This window comes from Rhododendron vialii, chromosome 8a (genome assembly GCF_030253575.1).
Source record: "Rhododendron vialii isolate Sample 1 chromosome 8a, ASM3025357v1".
In the NCBI taxonomy this organism is placed as follows: domain Eukaryota; kingdom Viridiplantae; phylum Streptophyta; class Magnoliopsida; order Ericales; family Ericaceae; genus Rhododendron; species Rhododendron vialii.
In genome coordinates this window covers 29,664,860-29,683,533 of record NC_080564.1, presented here as the reverse complement: position 1 = coordinate 29,683,533, position 18,674 = coordinate 29,664,860, and the positions used below count along the sequence as shown (strand labels likewise).

Here is an 18,674-nt window from a genome sequence, read left to right as displayed (position 1 = left end):
TATAAGGAGACTCAATGCAGGGAATATGTTTCAAGCCTTCCAAATATATGGACCGGCCTTGAACTCAGGCACAACACATGGCCTGAAACTAATCACCACTAAACCAAGCCCAAAACTTTGAAACCATAGGTCCATGTCTCTGAAGTTTTGCCCTTGGACTGGGCCTATTTAGATGCACGATCTATCTTTACCTGCCTAGTGTAGTACTATATTAATGGTAATCCTATGACACATAAAAAGTATATATCTTCTTGCTATGCACGTCCGTCATTAATTCCATGCACATCCCTTAGTTAAACCTAAGATACGTCTAGTATATTTGCATTCCCTTAATTCATCCTAAGATATTTGAATTCCCTTAATTAGTCTTATGCACGTAGCCACGTACCGTATATAAATTCTAAGATACGTGAGCCATGCCATTTACTCTGTCTCTCTCTCTCTCTCTCCGACAACCATTGTTGCTTAATTTCCACATCTGCCGTACCAACCATCTCAGGTTAGTTGGTTTGTGGTATAATGCTATTGAAACCTTTTTTACTTGAGTTACAAAAATTCAGGTGCTTTATTTCAATTCCCCATTCTCTAGTTTATTTTCTCTAATAATAATAAAGCATTCTGACATATATAATCTAATTCTCTATTTTCTCCAATTCTATTCTGGTGTGCCGATGCAATTTTATTCGATTTTTTAAAAATGGTACTAAAAAGAGGAGATAAGAACGCACATTATTCAATCGAGTATATATGTCTAATGTTATGAGTATCTGGTAAATCATTGGTGAATTGTGGCTTTTAGAACGCAAGGAAGTGAAAGAGGTGGAATTATTAATTTTTTTTTTTTTTTAGTGTTTCCTTTTCCTTCGCTACCAATTTGGAAAATCATCACAAAAAGGACATATATGGGCACGCGTCTACGGAGATTCTCTGATTTCCCCCTCACGATAAACTCAATCACAATTATTTTTGGAAAGAAAAGAAAAAAATCGGACGCAATTATTTTTGGAACACAATTGTGTTCGAATTTATTTTTATCATCAATACAATTGTGTTCGAATTTATATTTTGAAGTTGTGCATATAAACATATTTTTGTTGTCGGGTATGTTTTCGAAATCAAAGAGAAAGGAAGCTTGGGACAGACAAGAGGTAAATTTCCGCGCCTCTTTCATTATCTGCTTATCACTTCAATCGATTCGACGCCAATGATGTTGTTTAACTTGGAATTATTCTGCACTGGTGAGAGAATCGCTAATCCCTCACTCCCTCTGTTTGCACCGCGTTCTCAATAGAGTATTTGCTTGCATCGTAGACCAGGGACGGAGGGAAAGGGGGCATGTGGGGGCACGTGCCCCCACTCGAAACTAAAATAAATTTGTTATATTTTCGTATATTTAGCATAATTATGAAATTATGACAATATAAAAAAAAAGACCAACAATTTTTCGAAACCTTTATTCACCAGTACACAACAGTTTTTTGATCTTTTTTTTGGCGCGGCTATCTAAAGAAGACCAACAATTGTGAATTGGGGACGGAGGAAGTGTATTCTGGAAAACGACCAAAGCCTCCGTCCCCAATTAAAGTTGTAGAAACACAACTTTAAAATACAACTGGATGAGAACTGTTCATTGCCCTTGGACCCACATGCATTAGACGGCTCAAAACATAGTTGTGTTCCTTGACTTGTTGTGTCCAAAAATTGTGTTCTTGTACTTTTTGTTCTGTACGCTTTGCTGACGTAATCTGAATGATATAAAAGGCTGCATTTTCCCTTTCTTTCTGACATTCCTTCAAGCTTGGAGTATGTTTGAATACTAGTATGTGAAGGATCCCGGAATCTATTTCTGGGGGTGCCCAAACTTTAGTGGGAAATTTTCACCGATTGTTGTGATTGGTATACTTTGAAGTTTTTGTTTTGTATGTTCAGTTCAACCATGAGAGCTATAATAGAAGGCAAGATTGGAATTCTACACGAAATTATAACTTGATAAGACTGAATCACGATGGTTATGAAAAAAATCCCAAAAGAAAATTTTGCCCATACTTTAATCGGATTGGGGTCTTACAGAGATTCCGATTCTTGTTAAATTTTTTTTTTAATCGGTTGAATCACTAATATCATGTATCTTTGCTACTAAGGCCATCCACAGTGGTATAATCAAATGCCAATTGTTTTTAAAGTTAACAATGTTGTTACAAAAGATCGCTCACAATGGTATAATCAAACTTAACAACATCCTTAGAAATAATTAAATTTTAGGCTTTGGATAACCAAAACTAGCAACCTTTTTCAATAATCAAAATTTGTGAACCCTACACCACATAAGTTAACTAATTCCAAAATTTGTATACACACGTGTTTCAACTGGTATTTTCTTTTTCTCTTCTTCGCCTACTCTTTTTTGTTTTGGTAAAAAAAATAAAATTGAAGAATAAAAATTTTATATAGCCTAGTTTCTTCGCCTACTCTATGTCTTCTTCACTTCACCCACAAACTATTTCTCTTTCTTTTCCTTCAGAAGTGAAACTCATATCTCTCGATCATCTACAATTCAACTCATCGTCGCCAAATTAAGGTGTTTCACTCTTCTTTCCTGTTTCAATTCCCCCCCACGCACACACACACACACACACACACACACACCACCAAAAAAAAAATTCATAATAGGAGGGAAGGAAGTCACCGATTTTTTTCTCCAAAATTAAGAGAGGGAATCGATATATTTTAACCCATAAAAAACGTAAATGGAGGGAAGTGAATGACAGAAAATGGAGGGGGATAGAGAGTGAAATTGTAGTGGACCCCATATTTTGGTTATGGACTAGAAGTGACCATAGTGAAGCTTAACATTATTAAGCTTAGAAACCTCTTAAGTGAATAATCAAAAGCTGATGTGTCAACTTTTGATTATTCTTTTTTGATTATACCACTGTGGATGGCCTAAGATGTTTATTCTACAGTGTACATGTTTAGGGAGTCAATAGCATCGCAACCTCCTCTATTACATGTGAATTTAGGTTACAACCGTAATTTGTTTATTTGTCTATTTTATCTGCGTGGTTGTGCTGACTTTTTTTTTTACTTTACTTACTTTTTTGGGGGGTGGGGATGGTGTGGCTGCTGGCAATGATTAGGTTGGTAATTTATGGAGGACCAGCTGAGTGAACTACCAGACGAAATTCTTGGGATAATTTTGTCTTTATTGGATGTGAAAGAAGCAGTGCGGACAAGTATTCTTTCTCGTAGGTGGGAATACACGTGGACATTGTTCTCTGGTAGTTTGGACTTTGATTATTCAGATGTGGGATATGGATTATGTTTGTTAAGGCCAGGACGTGGGACTATTGATGTTGCAAGGCGAAATTTTTTACATCGGGTGAATCGAGTAATGGAATGGCATCAAGGTCCAGCTATTGATGGACTTAGCATTGGTTTTGATTTGGATATTCGAAGTTCTAGATGTGATATCGATCGGTGGGTTAACTTTGCAATGGAAAAAAGAGTTCGAAGGTTCCAGATGGACTTGACATATTACTTCGGATATACTGGGACCCGTTACACTTTCCCCCTGCATCCTCTAAGCCTTTCAAACTTTAATTCCCTGACGTCCCTAAGATTGACATTTATGAATGTAACTGGAGAAGTTATCGAATCCTTCTTATGCAACTGCCCATTACTGGAGGAACTGTCCGTAGTGGCCTCATTTTGTGTTGTTGCGAATCTGAAAATTTCTGGTCCATCTCTAAAGTTGAGACATTTGGAGCTAGTCCTCGATCTTGCGAATCTTGAGATTTCTGCTAGCAAACTAGTGTCCTTCAAATATGATGGACCAGTGATAAGCATGCCTTTAAAGTATGTTCCGGCTCTAAATGTGGCTCGTTTTGGGAAGGGATACAGTCGGTTTTTGGTTTGCAATTTTGAACAGCTTTCAGTTTTTCTTTCGCAAATAGAGACACTTGCTCTGGACTTTTCGGCTCTGGTTAGTTTATCACTTGTCTTAAGTGCTCTCTCAAATTTATTTCATGTGCACTTGTTTTGGAAGTTACAGAAAGTAACTTACTTTTCAGCTTTTGCTGTTGATTTGTTTGTTCAGATGTTTGAACGTACAAGGTTTCCTAGATTTCCCACAACCACTAATCTCAAGCAGTTGGAATTGAGATTGGATGTCCATGAGAGAGACACTCTCTTTTCATGTGCTTCCCTAATAAGATCATTTCCTTTGTTGCAGAGATTTGCGCTGCAGGTGAGTATTCTAAATTTACTATTGCAATTCTTGCAACATTTATCGGTTATTGCGTTTTTGCTGAAACTCACTTCTTTGCTATATGCACATCTACAACCCCTTTTATTGCTGAAACTCACTTCTTTGCTCTATGCACATTTATAACCCCTTTTCGCGGACACAAATAAATAAATAAACCCTTCTGCCAACTAGCCTTTCATCTCCAGAAACCTACTGCAGCTGGTCTTGAACAATGTTTTGCTTCCCAATATCAAATGTGATGTATTCGTAGGAGAGAAATTCCACTGTTCATAGCTATGTTACCAGATAAAGCTACTACTGTAGCGAATTACATTTGGAACTATTGTTTCGAAATGTGGTACACATGCCTTCCAATACGATGACTTTAGCGATCCAAAGGGATCTCAAAATTTCTCATGTGAAGACTAGAGATATTAGTGCTTTAGCAAGACAAAATATAAGAAAAGTTGCTCATAACGCTTCTAGAAATTTGTTTTTCATGAATCGTTTGACAAACAATACTTTATTTTTTTAGATGATTCTTGGAATGTAAGCTATAGAAACCTACTCATGTCGTTCCAAAAATTATGACATGCACGTACCATGTTCCCGTACTCGTTCCTTGTATAGGAACTATCGGGGTTCCAGGTAACATAGGTTCATAGTCTCTAGCTGGCATCTCAACGAAGTATTCTCTTGAAATTTCTTCCCATCTATGGGAGGTAAAGGGACATTCTAGGAATGTGTGACTAGTATTTCATTTGTAAACACAAAACGTACTTCTTGAGTTCTACTTCTTCTTAACGCCTACTCTCTCTTCTATTCTTCTGTTTCCCTTCATCTTTCTTCCATGCAATGACAGGTTCAAGGCAGCATCCCTCTGCCCCAATCTCATCCCATGCAATTCACTTCTGCCGTTGTCCCCTCAAACCACCGCCACTGGAACCACTCCTTCTGTCGCCACTACAACCTCATCACTCATGGCCAAAATCACCACTCATTATCTCATACTGCGATAGCTTCCACCGCCATCCCACTGCCATCCCCTGCCATTGTCGCCTTCCTAGCATCCCTGTAATCCTCAGCCGTGAAAAGGAACTCCACGGCAATCCGCAACTTCATCACCCTTGATGTCCCTCTTATGTTTTTCTGCTACACAATATGGGCAGCTCAACTATGCTCAACTATAAACTGGACTAAGCTATTGGTGAGCCATATCTCCAAAAGGGTCATTACCTATAACATCATTAATGTCTGCAACATCACTATGGTACATCATTATTAAAGTGCGGCATATTTCTACGAGTCTATGACTCAAGACAAGGAGAGGAATGTGGCTTGGATAGTAGAGTGAGTGGACTGTCAAGGACTGGTGACTTAAATAGCAGTACTGGGTTATGTAGCACCAACATGGGCAAGTGACGTGAGACCGACACTCCAACACGATAATACTAAGAAACAAGAGGACACGCTACATTTATTTATTTATTTTGATAGGCAGACACGCTACATTGGGGACACTGTTTATAAATATTTATTATTCTATTATATGAACAAAAAATAAGGTTCTAATTACGATATGTATCACCATATATACCTTAAAACATTATTTATCAATTATCATCGTGTCATCTGTGTCTTTCTAGTCAAAAGACTCAAAACCACCATTTGTCACTCCAAAAAGAAAAACTTCCCTAAGCTTTAACTAGAGTCTGCTATTTTGTGAGTGTCCGAAGCATTTGTTAGAGCGCCAGGTGTCTGAAGCATTTGTTAGAGTGTCCCTGATGACTCCCTGTGTTGTCCAAACTAGAAACATTGAGAAAAAATTACACGTGTCCGGCACCGGCATGTGACCTCCGACGAAGTGTATGTGCTACGCGGTTATTGGGCTATTTGTTGATATCATGTCATACGGACATTATATTGGCCCATATGCAGAGCTATAGTGGATATCTCAGTTGTCAAGTCGAAAATCCTAAAAGGTAATGGCCAGGTTTCTTTGAGGACAACTCCACCTTGACGTGTCTTAGAGAAGGGACCAATACATCAGCGTTTTGTAGTACCATACTCTCGTACAACTAAAGTTCTATGGACTCTTGGATGTGGCTCAAGGACCTCCATGGCTCCATCCTATCAACCATCAAGGAGGCACCTGCGCTCATGCTAGCTGGACTCCACACCAGCCCCTTATAGAGGAGATCGGTGCATACATGTAAAGGGTCTTTTGGCTCTCTGGTTCAAGTTCAACATGTTCGGCTGAGCACTCCTCTCCACCCCTGCCATCTCTCTCTCTCTCTCTCTCTCTCTCTCTCTCTCTCTCTCTCTCTCTCTCTCTCTCTCTCTCTCTCTCTGTGTGTGCGCGCGCGCAGTCATAAGCTCCCTCCTTATTTACTCCAGCAACAATATTCTCGTCCAACGTCCGCACCCAGTTCCGACAATCCATAAGAAGAGAGCTCTTATTGTACCGACTTTTTTTTCTTACCTTTAGGATACAGTTGCAAAGATTTTACTAAGTTGGTATGTGTCTGTGTGTTTCCTTTTTCTTACCTTTAGGATACAGTTGCAAAGCTTTTATTAAGTTGGTATGTGTCTGTGTGTTTCCCTGTTCTTGTATCTTTTTTCTCGTGTTTTTATGCAATTAAAGCACATCCTCAATGCTGAACAAGTCCAAACCAAATTACCCCACAATTGCCAACAATCAGTGGTTCTTAGATCATCGTTTTATAATTAATGTCCGCCGTCATTCTTTCGTGTCAGTTCATACTAACAGCCATTACCGTGCTCCTTTGGTGTATTGTGGCAGCTGCTTTGGGGAGTGGAGCCAGTAGAAAGAGGGCTGAGGATACTAAAGGCTAGCAAGCATCCACATCTTTGTCTCAAGGTTGTGGAATTTGTCGGATTTGTTGGATGTTCGGTGGATATTGAGTTTGCGAGGTACTTAATTAACAATGCTGTAACGCTCAAGAGGATATCCATTGATCCTCGCCGTCCGTATCGAATTGGATTCATTACCACCAAGGAGAAAAATGCGGTCAGAGAGCGTGTGAGACAGTTGGAATCAGAACTTCCTCTAGGGGTTGAGTTAGTTTTCTTTTAAGCACACTGCTGTTTTGGTACCATTTGATGAATTCGATATACAGACAATTAAACATTAGGGTATCTAATACACATCTGCAACTGGTTTCAATTTTTCGGATGATATGATCTCTCCTAATGTAGTGTGCTGAAGCTACACCCTTTTTCTTAGAGCCATTATCTTGACAGTATATGTACAGACATGCAAATCTCAGGGAAAAAAAGTGATAAAAGCTTTTCTATCTGGACAGAGACCATAAAATTACAACATAGAAGCCACAATCAGAAATAACATAATTTTTTATCTTTCGGAGGTACAGATAGCACTAGTCTGCAAGTAGATTAACCACCTTTCATTGCAAGTCATAATATCTACACAGGCAACAAAGTAAAATATGAAAAAAGCATAGATAGCACTAGTTTTTTTCCCCATAATTAAAAGGATGAAGGTGTATATTATGCAGTTTCTTACTCCATGGGTTCTGTAGAGCTAATCCTTCCGGACTGTCCAGTGGTCCTCAAATTTCGGAGACGGCCCAGTGGACTCTTCATCGTAGTCAATTGAATTTTGTCGATTAAAACCGGCTAAGTCTATGATGTCCTTTCGCTCCGAGTAGGAGACATACTTGCTTATAAGAACGGATCCTTCAAAGCCATAGCCGTTCTTGAGCTTCCTAATAATTTGCATTTCTTGAAGATTTGATACTTTGATCGCGGCCTTGAAGGATGCAACTTTATTGCGAAATTCTTGTTCAAATTGCTCGATCACGTCTCTCTTTCTCTTCAACTCTTTTTGACCAATTTCCTCTAGCCCCACACTCCTACTACTTCCCACCGACTTGTCTTTCCCTCTTGCGAGTGATCGATACTCGTCCTCCATCTGCTCTAACCTCTCGAGGTCCCTCTGAATTTCATCAAATGGCATATCCATGAGTACCTAAAAAAAAAAATGAGATTGTAAAAATTTATGGCATACACAACGAAACTCTGTAGAAAATAAGCAAATGTACAACAAAAAATTAGGAGGAAATTGATCCAAGGGATGGGAACCCTTTAGTCTTGTGAGTCCTGGTTGTGATCTTGCTCTGTAGTTGCTCTCCAGAACTTTGAAGTTGAACAATGGCCCCTTTCTTTTTTCTACTAATATATATATAAATGAACTAGACAAAGGAATGCTACCCAAAATAGCACAATATCAGTTTCATGATTCAAGAGCTTAGAATGCCAAAAGTAGAGGGGGAAACTACATGGCTTTTGTATGTTTAAACTGTTGAATTTGCAAGGGGAAAAAAATAGAAAAATAAATTAAGGAAGCAAAAATATTAAAGTAAAAATGACTCAGTTCTGGCACGGTAGATTACTTTCTTTTTCGGCTCAGGGGTGTCTGAGTTAGCTTGCGCGCACCTCAACTAATTCTTCACCAATCTAGTCAAAGACAGGCCATTCACTCCGAGATAAGGGAATTCACAAAAAATTATTTTCTTGCGGCCTGACCCTAACATTGAACCCTAACCAATTGTGTGGGGAGCAAACCCACAAACTAATCGGATTAAGTATTTACCCTTGGAGCTAGTACAGTAGATTACGAATAGAATAAATAGCTATTTCTGAAAAATGTGAACCTTTTGCTTGCAAAATAAATGACACTCATAAAAATGGAGTGTAATCATTATTTCCCTATTTTAGTCATTTTAACTTGATTTGGTATTTTGTTGGCTTTTAGCTAATGGAGCAAAAGTAAATAAATTATGGGGCAAAAGTAAATAAACTATAGGAATGGTAAAAAGTTGTCGAGTAATAACGTTGTTGAATTGATGCACAAGCAATTACCTTTTCAACATGCATGTACATAAGTGGATAGTTACAACAGTATGTGTGTTGTGAGCTCCTTTTCTAGTCAACCATGGCTTCGTTTATTTGATCTGAACTATTCATTTTTGTTTGTTCCGTCGGGTATGCAATTTATGCAGAAACTCAGTTCGGATAAAAAAATTATGTTATCGGAACATATTTATTTGGAAAAAATGTAACCAGAAAGGTTTTGATAATAAATTCGAAGATATTTGGCTTCTACCATTATGCTACGGATGATCGATGAATTTGATATTGTCCTGGGTCTCCTACTCGACGAGATGAAAAAAAAAATGTACCATTTAAAATTAGATAGTTGTGCATTCCGAACAATTATTAAGTTAACAAAAACAAAACCAAAGACACTGACCCACAAAAATTAGAATGAGGTACAAACACAATAACAAAGCATAACAATCCCAAAGATCAGTTTGGCCAAGTGGGCACGAAGAAAATTAATAAGTGTGTCCTCTATGAAGTCACATGTTCAAATTTTACGGAGGTGAACGTTCTTAACGTTGGGGCCACTAGAGGGTTTTTCCGGTCATCAACTTCAGGGCCCTAGGATTAGTCGAGATTGTGCGCAAACTGACCCGGATATCCGATTATTAAAAAAAAAAACATAATAGTAGCAAGCATTGCCCATAATAGTGTATCGTGTGACGCGGAAGGAAACAATAAATTTCTCCTTTTAGAAAAAAAGTGGACAATAATAAATACTACTAAAGTGGAAGCTTGAGTCCTACAGGGGAGAGATAAGGCAGGCAGGCAAGCAGTGCCGCAGTAGTAAAAGACTTATATAAGTTCAATTCCATGCCCGAAACAAAGTAAGCATAGATCGAGGAAGGAGTACGTAGTATAATTGATTCTTGTCACATCATTTGCCAATTAAGTTCGATCTTCCATGTGATGATCCCAAATCATTAATGATGCCTTGAAATTAAATATTTCACTTCATATATATATATATATATATATATATATGTATATATATATATATATATATATCCAATTTGTTTCTTCTCCTTTTCCCCCACATTTTACATTTTTATTCGTATACGAGGGACAGTTACGATTTATTGTCAACGGTACTAGCCGGCTAACAATAGGAATGACAAGGGAGATTGGATTATGGGATTCTACGGTATGAGATACTTCACTTCTTGCTTGGAAGCAGAGATATGGAGTATTCACAAGGGATTGGAAATTATCCGGGAAAGGAAGCTAGCGAATGTAACAATCGAATCGGACTCCCTCACAGCAGTAAACTTGATCACGGAAGGCAATCCGAACCATCACCCTCAAAGTGTGATGATAAATGAAGCCCACTACCTCATGGCCCAGACCAACACCTCGATTGGCCACACCTACCGCTCGGCCAACCAATGTGCAGACCACCTTGCAAGAATGGGAGCTGAACATACAGACGAGCTCGTGTTTGTCATGGACATGCATATTGCTATGAGAGAATTTGTCCTGCGAGATAGCCTGAACATTCGGCAAGTGTTAGACTAGTGATAGGTTTTCTGCCTTATCTGTAAGACTATTATCCATGTGTGTACTCCGTATGTCGTACTCAGTTTCGTAATCCTTTTATGAATTTCCGTTTGACCGGAAAAAAAAACCCAATAGGAATGACATTAAACTCCACCAAACAACTAGAATTCATGAATGAGAGGATTAAGAGCGCGAGCACGGAAACAAGGATTGAGTGCGGGAGTGAAAGCCATGTTAAAGAATTATGTGACTAAAATTTGAATACTAAAAAAATACAGAGCCGCTTAATGTGATTAGAACGTGATTTTAAGAGTATCCGCGAGAAATCAGCAAAAAAAAAAAATTGATCGGAAAGGGTTTCATCTGAACAGTTTTTTATTGAACGGTTCAATAAAAAACTGCTCAAATCAAGCCCTACCCGGTTTTTTTTTTTTTTTGCCGATTTATCACGGGTACCCTTAAAATCACGTTCTGAACGTATTAAGAAGTTCAAATCATCAAAATTCAATCGGAAAAAGGGGGTCTGCATTTTAAGAGGTTCTCATTTGAAACTTTATGTATATATCAATATATACGTATAGCGAGACATTTCCCTACATGATAATAAGTAGATGATGTCATTGGTCAATAAACATCATAACAAGAGTATAATGGTGTGATGTGGAAAGAAAATTGGAAATTTCCAAGGTGAGCAGATTATCAAAAATGGGGTAGATATTACTAACCCACTGAAAAGTTAAAAACTACTGAAATAGGATAGGCATGCCCAAGGGCAGCATGCTCTCCAACATTGCCTCAAGTCAATTGAATTAATTCTATGCCCACAACAAAATCAGCATACTTCCTGTACGTTCACATCAGTACTATGTGGCATGGATCATAACTCACTTTGACTCATTAACACGGTGTCCTAACCATCGATTATCCAGTCCAGTTTATACAAACTTCAACTAATTTTTAAGTCTTGAAGTTAACGATTTAATCATATTGAGAATCGAGCCTGCATGTGAGCTCATAGGTATTGAGGCACGGATCACAACACGTCCATCTTGTGTTTGTTTCTTTATTCTAGGCAATTGAGATTTGAGCTAGGAGGGATTATTATTATATATACAAGAGACAGTAAATAACAACTCATTCATATGATGGATTTTTTTTAGTCGGATTAAGATTTGAGGTAGGGTCGAGTTTGAGATTTACGGGGCCTAAAAGCAAACTTTTTTTAATGGGCCCCAAAATCTCAATCACTTTGCATAGTTAAAAATAATAACAACGAGGAAAATTCCTCCATAACGAACTCGTAACAAGAGAATTTGAGATAATAAACACCCCAAATCAATACCCTAAAATTATCGTCCATACATTACTCTCCTCGCTTTTGTTGTTGTTGTTGCACATATACTTAATTAAACTTGCGTAATCATGTTTTTCCCCATAGCCTTTTCTCATGAGCTACGAGTAATATTGAACAACATTCTGTATGCAACCCATACATTTGAAAAATAACTATCCGTTGCCTTCAAGTATAAGTGAGCACATTAATGGATTTTCTTAGATCTTTTCTTGAAACTTCTCTCAAGATTTTTAATTAGGAACATAAATCCCTCATCAATATTTAAAAGTTCAACTTTTTAAAAAAATGTTCGGGACTTCCACTATATGTAGGACACCGTATTCGTATTATATTGTCTTTGGACCTTTTTACCAGGGCTTCACTTTGCATTGGACCATTAAAACTTTTAAGTAACTTAAATTAATTTTCATATAGGCCTCACTTTTATATCGAGCTATATAATTGAGGGGCCTCAAAAATTAATCAAAATTTAAAGGCCTAAAACGTTGGCTTCACGGTTTGAACCCAATTCCTTCGTTGAATTTTGAGGATGCATTTATTGATTAAGAGAACGTAAAATGGAATGATTTTTCCTAGCTACCAAAAAAACGGAAATGATACTCGCACAACCGTTGTGTGTGTTGTGTAACTAATTCTGACCGTTCAGATGTGTTTGGACGCTCTAGATTTTAAAAAAAACTCTTCCAATGAAAAGTTTAACTCTTCCAAGGAAAAGTTTGAACGAATCTTGACAATTTATTACTACAATGGACGGATGAAGATTGGTTGTATTTGATGTTTTGCACAACCGTTGTGCATGTAGCATCTTTGCCAAAAAAATGCATGGTTTTTTAACATTTCCACCAAAAAAATGGAATGGTTTTTTAACATTTCCATTTTCATCGAAAACTTGGGAAAAACCTCGTAATTCTAACACAATTTTACACTCATACTGCCACATAACTAGAGCGAGGACTACACGCGCGATTATTTACTTGATAAATCGTGATACCAATAGATCGAAAGAATTCTGCAGAAAAATCTAGCGATTAAAATGATTTTCAAAAGGTTTGAATTTATTTTGGAGTATGGTTTGAAGGTGATTGGATAACGCGGGAAAAAATAGATTTGGCCCAAATTCATATTTGGACTTCGCCATACACCCATGAACTCGGGCCCACTATTTATTCAATTTCCTTAAGTCTAGGGAAGGCAAATTGCCTGGGTTTATTTATTTGATCTGAATCGTTCCTATTTTGTTCCATCGATTAAGTAATTTATGCAAAAATTCAGTTTGATCAGATACAAAAAGCCGTACAATCAAACTTATTCTTATATAGGAAAAAAAGTAACTGTACAATAGTAAATACTAATAGCATCAATTTGCTACTTATGTCCAATGAATTTGAATCTTATGTCTTAGATCGCCTACTCACTCAACAAGACATCTTTCCATTCAAAATTAGATAAAGAAACCCGAGATGCACAGCGTAGACAATTGTGCATCCTGTACACTTGAGTTAAATGGGGGAAAAGAAATATAGACAGTTGACCCATATATATATATATATATATATACATACAAATGATCAGACAAGGATCCGGGGATCCTATAGAGCGGGCCACCCTGCAAGGTTGTAGTGGATTACGCCAGCCATCATGGGTTCTTACCAATAAGCCGATTTCCTGGAAAAAAAATTTAAATCCAGATCGTTAAAAACACTTTTATCAACGAGTTAGTACCCTTCAGGGTACTAATTCAATTCATGTCCGCATCATTTGCCATTTAATTAATTACCATATCCAATGTGTTTCAACAAAACCCCCCCAGTTTTTTTTATTTTTGATCTTAACAAACTTCCCAGTTTACTTTCTATATTTTCCCCATTTTATTGTTCATCATTCGTTGATGATAGATAATTCTAATTAGTTTTCACTGGTAGTCGCATGACAATGACTCATGACCACACGATCGAGGTCCTTGGTTTAGGCTTTTACTTTCACATGTGTACTATCGATTTGTATGTACGTTGGAAGGAAAAATGGTTTCGGTTGTCATGGTAGACGGTTAGATTAGATTCTGAATTTACTCGGTCGGTCGATTAAACCGGATACGGAGTTACGAAAAAATGCATATTCAATTAAAACATTTTTGTTTGGGAATAAAAGAACAATATATAAATTATTATACATAAGAGAACGTTTGAAATGGGATACAAGCTAGACAAATTAAAAATCAGTTCACAAATTCGAAAGAAGTAAATTAAGAAGGGAGAGGATGGTATAATTTTGGCCTCATCGGCTGGCCAACACCACAAATTTTGAGAATGAGAGGATGCCGCCGATCGAGCATCCCTTGCAGAGCGGCTGATTTAACCGTTCATCTCAGCAATCGACGGCTCGAATTTTAACCGAGCAATAGACAGATACGTCAAATTTAATCCGAACTACCCGTGCCAAAATAAACTGTTGAGTCAGCCGCTCGACACTGCTTTACAGGAAGACACTCGGCAGCATCTTCCTTTCCCAAATTTTGACCTGAGCAATAACAGATCCCTATATACAATCCAACTCTATTCTTTGTTTTTGTTTTGTTTTTTGTTTGGTACACCAGTCCAAGATTCTTCTTTCTTTCTTTTTTTGGTTCACCAGCCCAACACTCCTCACATAGCCATAGCTGTATTTACTAAAGAAGAAAAGGAAGAAAAAGAAATAACTCATCAAGAAATGACTCGTCCTCCGCCGCTGTTACTCGCCTCTCTGTCCTCTATTCTCCTGGTGGTGTTGGTTCTTCCGTCAACCGTTATATTCAAAACAACACCGCAACTCGTCCAATTCTTCACCGTCCAACAACCACCACCGGAAAGAACACCACCCAATCCGGTGCCAGCCGGAGCACGTCCACCACCGAAGAAGACGGCCGGAAACACAACCATCCAACAACCACCAGCGGAAAGAACACCACCCAATCCGGTGCCGGGAGCACGTCCACCACCACCAAAGAAGATGGCCGGGAACCCAAGCAGTGACGCCCGACAAGGTTCCGAAAAACCAGGCCCGTATCATGATTGGGAACACTTCAACGCCGATTACAACGAGATGATGCGAAACTTGAAGATTTACGTATACCCAGACGTGCACCAGAACAGCTCCCCGTTTTCCAACATTTTCCTCCCTCGCACGAACTTGAAAAAACTGGGGAATTACTACAGCGAGCACGCGTTCAAGACCGCGCTCCTCTCGAGCACCCTACTGACGTCTCGGCCGGAAGAGGCCCACTTCTTCTACATGCCGTTCTCCATCAACTTGATGCGCTACGACGGCCGGCTGCACTCGGTAGAGTCCATCAACGAATTCGTGGGCCGGTACACGGACAGGATCAGCTCGGAATTCGCGTTCTGGAACGCCTCGGGAGGCACCGACCACTTGTACGTGTACTGTCATTCCGTCGGCCGGGACGCGGCCTCGAGCCATGGGGGCCTGCTCAACAATGCGATTCAGGTTACTTGCTCCTCTAGTTACTCTCAGAAGCTTTATGTTTCCCACAAGGATGTGGCTCTGCCGCAGGTTTGGCCTCGCCCTGATCCTGATGACCGAGTCTTGAATACTCCGGATGCGAGGTATGTTATGTGGTTTTACTTTAATTTACCCTTTGTCAGGTTTCTTAATATATAAAACTTTTGTTGCCTATAAAAACTGTTATATGGTTTTACATGTTGGAAGAGTCCTCTTGCTTTTCTTGCATTGTTACAGCGTCTCCGGCCCTTGCTCAATCTTTGACTTAGATTTGAATAAAATTTGAGTAAAGCCTCCTTTTGGTATGAGCCTCTCGAGCCCTTCACTCATATTGTGAAGGGTTCCACCAACAACTGCCAATATTGCCGCCCCTCACCACTGTACGTTCTCTGACACAATCAACCACCACCAACCCGTCGACCTGTCTCCGTGTTCGTCGTCGAAAACTTGTGCCACCTCTCGCAACCAACAGAAACCACCGCCGTCATGACGGCTAGAAAATGCCTACCAACACTAGAAAATACGGTTAGAAGTTTGGATTTGGTTTTTTTTGTTGCTAATATCATCTATAAATTAGTCAATGGTTAGTAGAGAATTAGTAAGTTAATCAGCAAAGGGGATTCAATGTCTCTCTATAGACCCGAACCCTAGACCTCTCCTTAAAAGTCAATGGGTACAAAAAAAGGGTCTTCCTTGATTTGGTATGAGAAAGGGAAAATGATTAATTGGAACTGCTTTTTAGGAGTTTTAACTCGATAATTAGCATCCGGACTTGTTACGATATTGCCCTTCCAGCAACTTTAATTGTGAGGAAGAGAGTAAAAAGAAGGGTCGTGGTTGCGGCCAGGGAGGATTGCACCGGCCATCTTACTAGCCTTCCATGCATGCGACACTAGCCGGACACCTCCAAATCACATGTTGGAACCCTGTTTGAGCTAGACAGTACTCTTCAGACACTGGGGAACGTACATGTCCTTTAACTAGACATAGATTAAGCACATTATAAGCCTACGAAGGAATGGTTTCAGATACAATGATAGTTATTCCCTCTTCCTTAATTCAGACTTAATAATTTTGGACCGGAGCAATTTGTTTAAACTGATGTCTCAGTTATTTTCTTTAGTTTTGATGAAACATGTTACCAGATATCGGTGTTCAAGGTACAGAGCATATAGTTTTTAGATTTAGTTGGTGTTATCTCGCATTTTTCATTAATTATCTGCATTAAAAACCTTCTGTGTATCATTCATAGAATATATAAAAAGCTAGTACTATGTTTAACATGATCTCGGGCGTGCCATATCCTGCACTTTTTGAATAACGTTTGTGCTGGCATGGCCATGCAGTACTCATATCTCCTGGCCGTGGCCATGCTACTTAGTCAATGTTTAGAATCTGTAAGACCCGCATTTCTTTCAAAGGGATCGAAAAAAACTACCCTTCTCAATGCTTTGAAATACGCATCGTAACCATTGCATGGAATGGCCTAAAGAGACATGGAAAACTACAATATATATATATAGTGTTCTACCTTGTTGACCCAAGCTCATTCCTTGGCTATTTAAATGCAGGGACATACTTGTTTTCTTTGCAGGGCGCAAGCAAAATGCCCGTGTTCGTGAAAAATTAATCGCTTTATGGGGAAATGAAACCTCCATGGCCATCTATTCCAATAATCGATCTCTCCCATACGAAGAGGGATTTCGAAGGAGCAGATACTGCCTAAGCGTGAAAGGCTATGAGGTGAATACGGCAAGGGTCAGCGACGCTATACATTTTGGTTGCATTCCTGTCATAATTTCCGACTATTATGACCTTCCATTAAATAATGTACTGGACTGGAGCAAGTTCTCCGTCATCATCAACGAACAGGACGTTGAGTTTTTGAAGGAAATATTGTTGTCCATATCCGAAGAAACTTACCTCGCCATGTACAACAACCTGTATCTGGTGAGGAGACACTTCGCATGGCACACGCCACCCGAAAATTTCGATTCTTTTTACATGACTGCCTACCAATTATGGTTGCGAAGAGGATTGCACCGGCTATCTTATTAGCCTTCCATGCTTGCGATGAGTCGATGACCGACAACTGATATTCGGGTTGGATGATCTGTCCAGTGGAGACACTCGGCGCACGCGTTTGGGGAAAAGAAGTTATTGATCAGAGCCATTGTATGAAGCAGGTATAAAATCAAGGCAAATCAAATGAATAACTCAAGTCTTCTGTTGGTCTCCGACTTATTTCGTATGCAGCTGCATGCCTCTATTGGATATATATATATATACACACATACATACACACACTTCAGTTAATTTGATGCTCATTGTGGGGCTCTGTGTAAGAAATTTACCAATAGATTATTCGAATCATAAGCTTGTAAAAAATTGTGACCGAGATTGTGTAAACCTGAATAATCCATATATATGATTGTGATGAAAGAAGTTAAGATGTATGAATCGTGGGTGGAGGCCTTCTACTCTTCTCTTCTCTTTTGTTGCTAAGTCAAATGGGGAGACGGCCGCAAAGTCATATAGCGAAAGTAGAGAGACTTATAACCACTTGTGTTCTTTTCTTAATTAGGTCCTTGTTGACCTTCGATCATCACTGACGTGTCTTAATTATTGTAATAGCGATAGCACACTCTCACCACTTCATCAAAATACTTTTAGTTATAGAGAAGAAAAAAAAGGAGGTCAAACAATTTTTATAAAAACAAAATGTTTCTGTCAAAGCTGTTATGGGTGTTAGATCAACTTGAGTGTTTGAGTGGACAAATTAATTGACCATCTTTAAAATATAAACGGCTCGGATCATGGAAAAGGGGTTTAAATGTGTGCAAATTATACTCTGCAGTCCTAAAAGGAAACATAGATACGCTGAGTGGAAAACAAATTGTGGAATCAAGTGGAGGCACGTGACCCCACGTGGTCCATTGTAAGTCCCCCCCGGGTGCACAACATGCGTGTTGTGAGGCCCTTGTCGAGTCCACCCCTTGGTACGTTTATTTGATCTGAATCATTCATTTTTTATTCCATTGATTCGATAATTCATGGTTATCAGATATAGAAAACTGTGTAATTAGAACATATTTTTATCTGGAAAAAAGTAACTACTAATGGTTTTGAAAATAAACAGTAATATGAAAGGCTTCA

At 38.8% G+C, this 18,674-nt stretch overlaps 4 protein-coding genes across 5 annotated transcripts; 3 read left to right on the top strand and 1 right to left on the bottom strand.

The window, feature by feature from the left end:
• The first annotated feature begins 1,089 nt into the window (after positions 1 to 1,089).
• LOC131335132 (F-box/LRR-repeat protein At2g42730-like) lies at positions 1,090 to 7,444 on the top strand. Of its 2 annotated transcripts, none has more exons than XM_058370350.1 (4): positions 1,090 to 1,148; positions 3,138 to 3,982; positions 4,097 to 4,246; positions 7,050 to 7,444. In XM_058370350.1, exons 2-4 carry the CDS (start codon positions 3,149 to 3,151, stop codon positions 7,341 to 7,343), a joined length of 1,278 nt encoding a protein of 425 aa, XP_058226333.1. In that variant the 5' UTR covers positions 1,090 to 1,148; positions 3,138 to 3,148; the 3' UTR covers positions 7,344 to 7,444. The 2 variants fall into 2 exon arrangements, with proteins under 2 accessions (XP_058226333.1, XP_058226332.1); XM_058370349.1 differs by having other exon boundaries at positions 1,106 to 1,238.
• Positions 7,445 to 7,632: 188 nt separating this feature from the next.
• Positions 7,633 to 8,461, bottom strand: LOC131335134 (uncharacterized). The gene is made up of 2 exons (XM_058370351.1): positions 8,372 to 8,461; positions 7,633 to 8,258 (listed from the first exon to the last, which is right to left on the bottom strand). The coding sequence occupies exon 2, from the start codon at positions 8,250 to 8,252 to the stop codon at positions 7,812 to 7,814; it is 441 nt and encodes a 146-aa protein (XP_058226334.1). The 5' UTR covers positions 8,253 to 8,258; positions 8,372 to 8,461; the 3' UTR covers positions 7,633 to 7,811.
• Positions 8,462 to 10,303: 1,842 nt separating this feature from the next.
• On the top strand, positions 10,304 to 10,687 carry LOC131298752 (uncharacterized). Its single transcript, XM_058324224.1, has one exon. The coding sequence runs from the start codon at positions 10,304 to 10,306 to the stop codon at positions 10,685 to 10,687; it is 384 nt and encodes a 127-aa protein (XP_058180207.1).
• A 3,891-nt stretch (positions 10,688 to 14,578) lies between these two features.
• LOC131335131 (probable glycosyltransferase At5g03795) lies at positions 14,579 to 17,722 on the top strand. Its single transcript, XM_058370348.1, has 2 exons — positions 14,579 to 15,622; positions 17,090 to 17,722. The coding sequence occupies exons 1-2, from the start codon at positions 14,730 to 14,732 to the stop codon at positions 17,574 to 17,576; spliced, it is 1,380 nt and encodes a 459-aa protein (XP_058226331.1). The 5' UTR covers positions 14,579 to 14,729; the 3' UTR covers positions 17,577 to 17,722.
• Positions 17,723 to 18,674: the final 952 nt, after the last annotated feature.

Coding starts and splice junctions, on each gene's coding strand:
- LOC131335132 (XM_058370350.1), top strand. CDS start 3,149: ATGGAGGACCAGCTGAGTGAACTACCAGACGAAATTCTTGGGATAATT. Junction 3,983..4,096: donor CTCTGGACTTTTCGGCTCTG/GTTAGTTTATCA, acceptor TTGTTTGTTCAG/ATGTTTGAACGTACAAGGTT. Junction 4,247..7,049: donor TGCAGAGATTTGCGCTGCAG/GTGAGTATTCTA, acceptor GTATTGTGGCAG/CTGCTTTGGGGAGTGGAGCC.
- LOC131298752 (XM_058324224.1), top strand. CDS start 10,304: ATGGGATTCTACGGTATGAGATACTTCACTTCTTGCTTGGAAGCAGAG.
- LOC131335134 (XM_058370351.1), bottom strand. CDS start 8,252: ATGGATATGCCATTTGATGAAATTCAGAGGGACCTCGAGAGGTTAGAG.
- LOC131335131 (XM_058370348.1), top strand. CDS start 14,730: ATGACTCGTCCTCCGCCGCTGTTACTCGCCTCTCTGTCCTCTATTCTC. Junction 15,623..17,089: donor TTGAATACTCCGGATGCGAG/GTATGTTATGTG, acceptor ATTTAAATGCAG/GGACATACTTGTTTTCTTTG.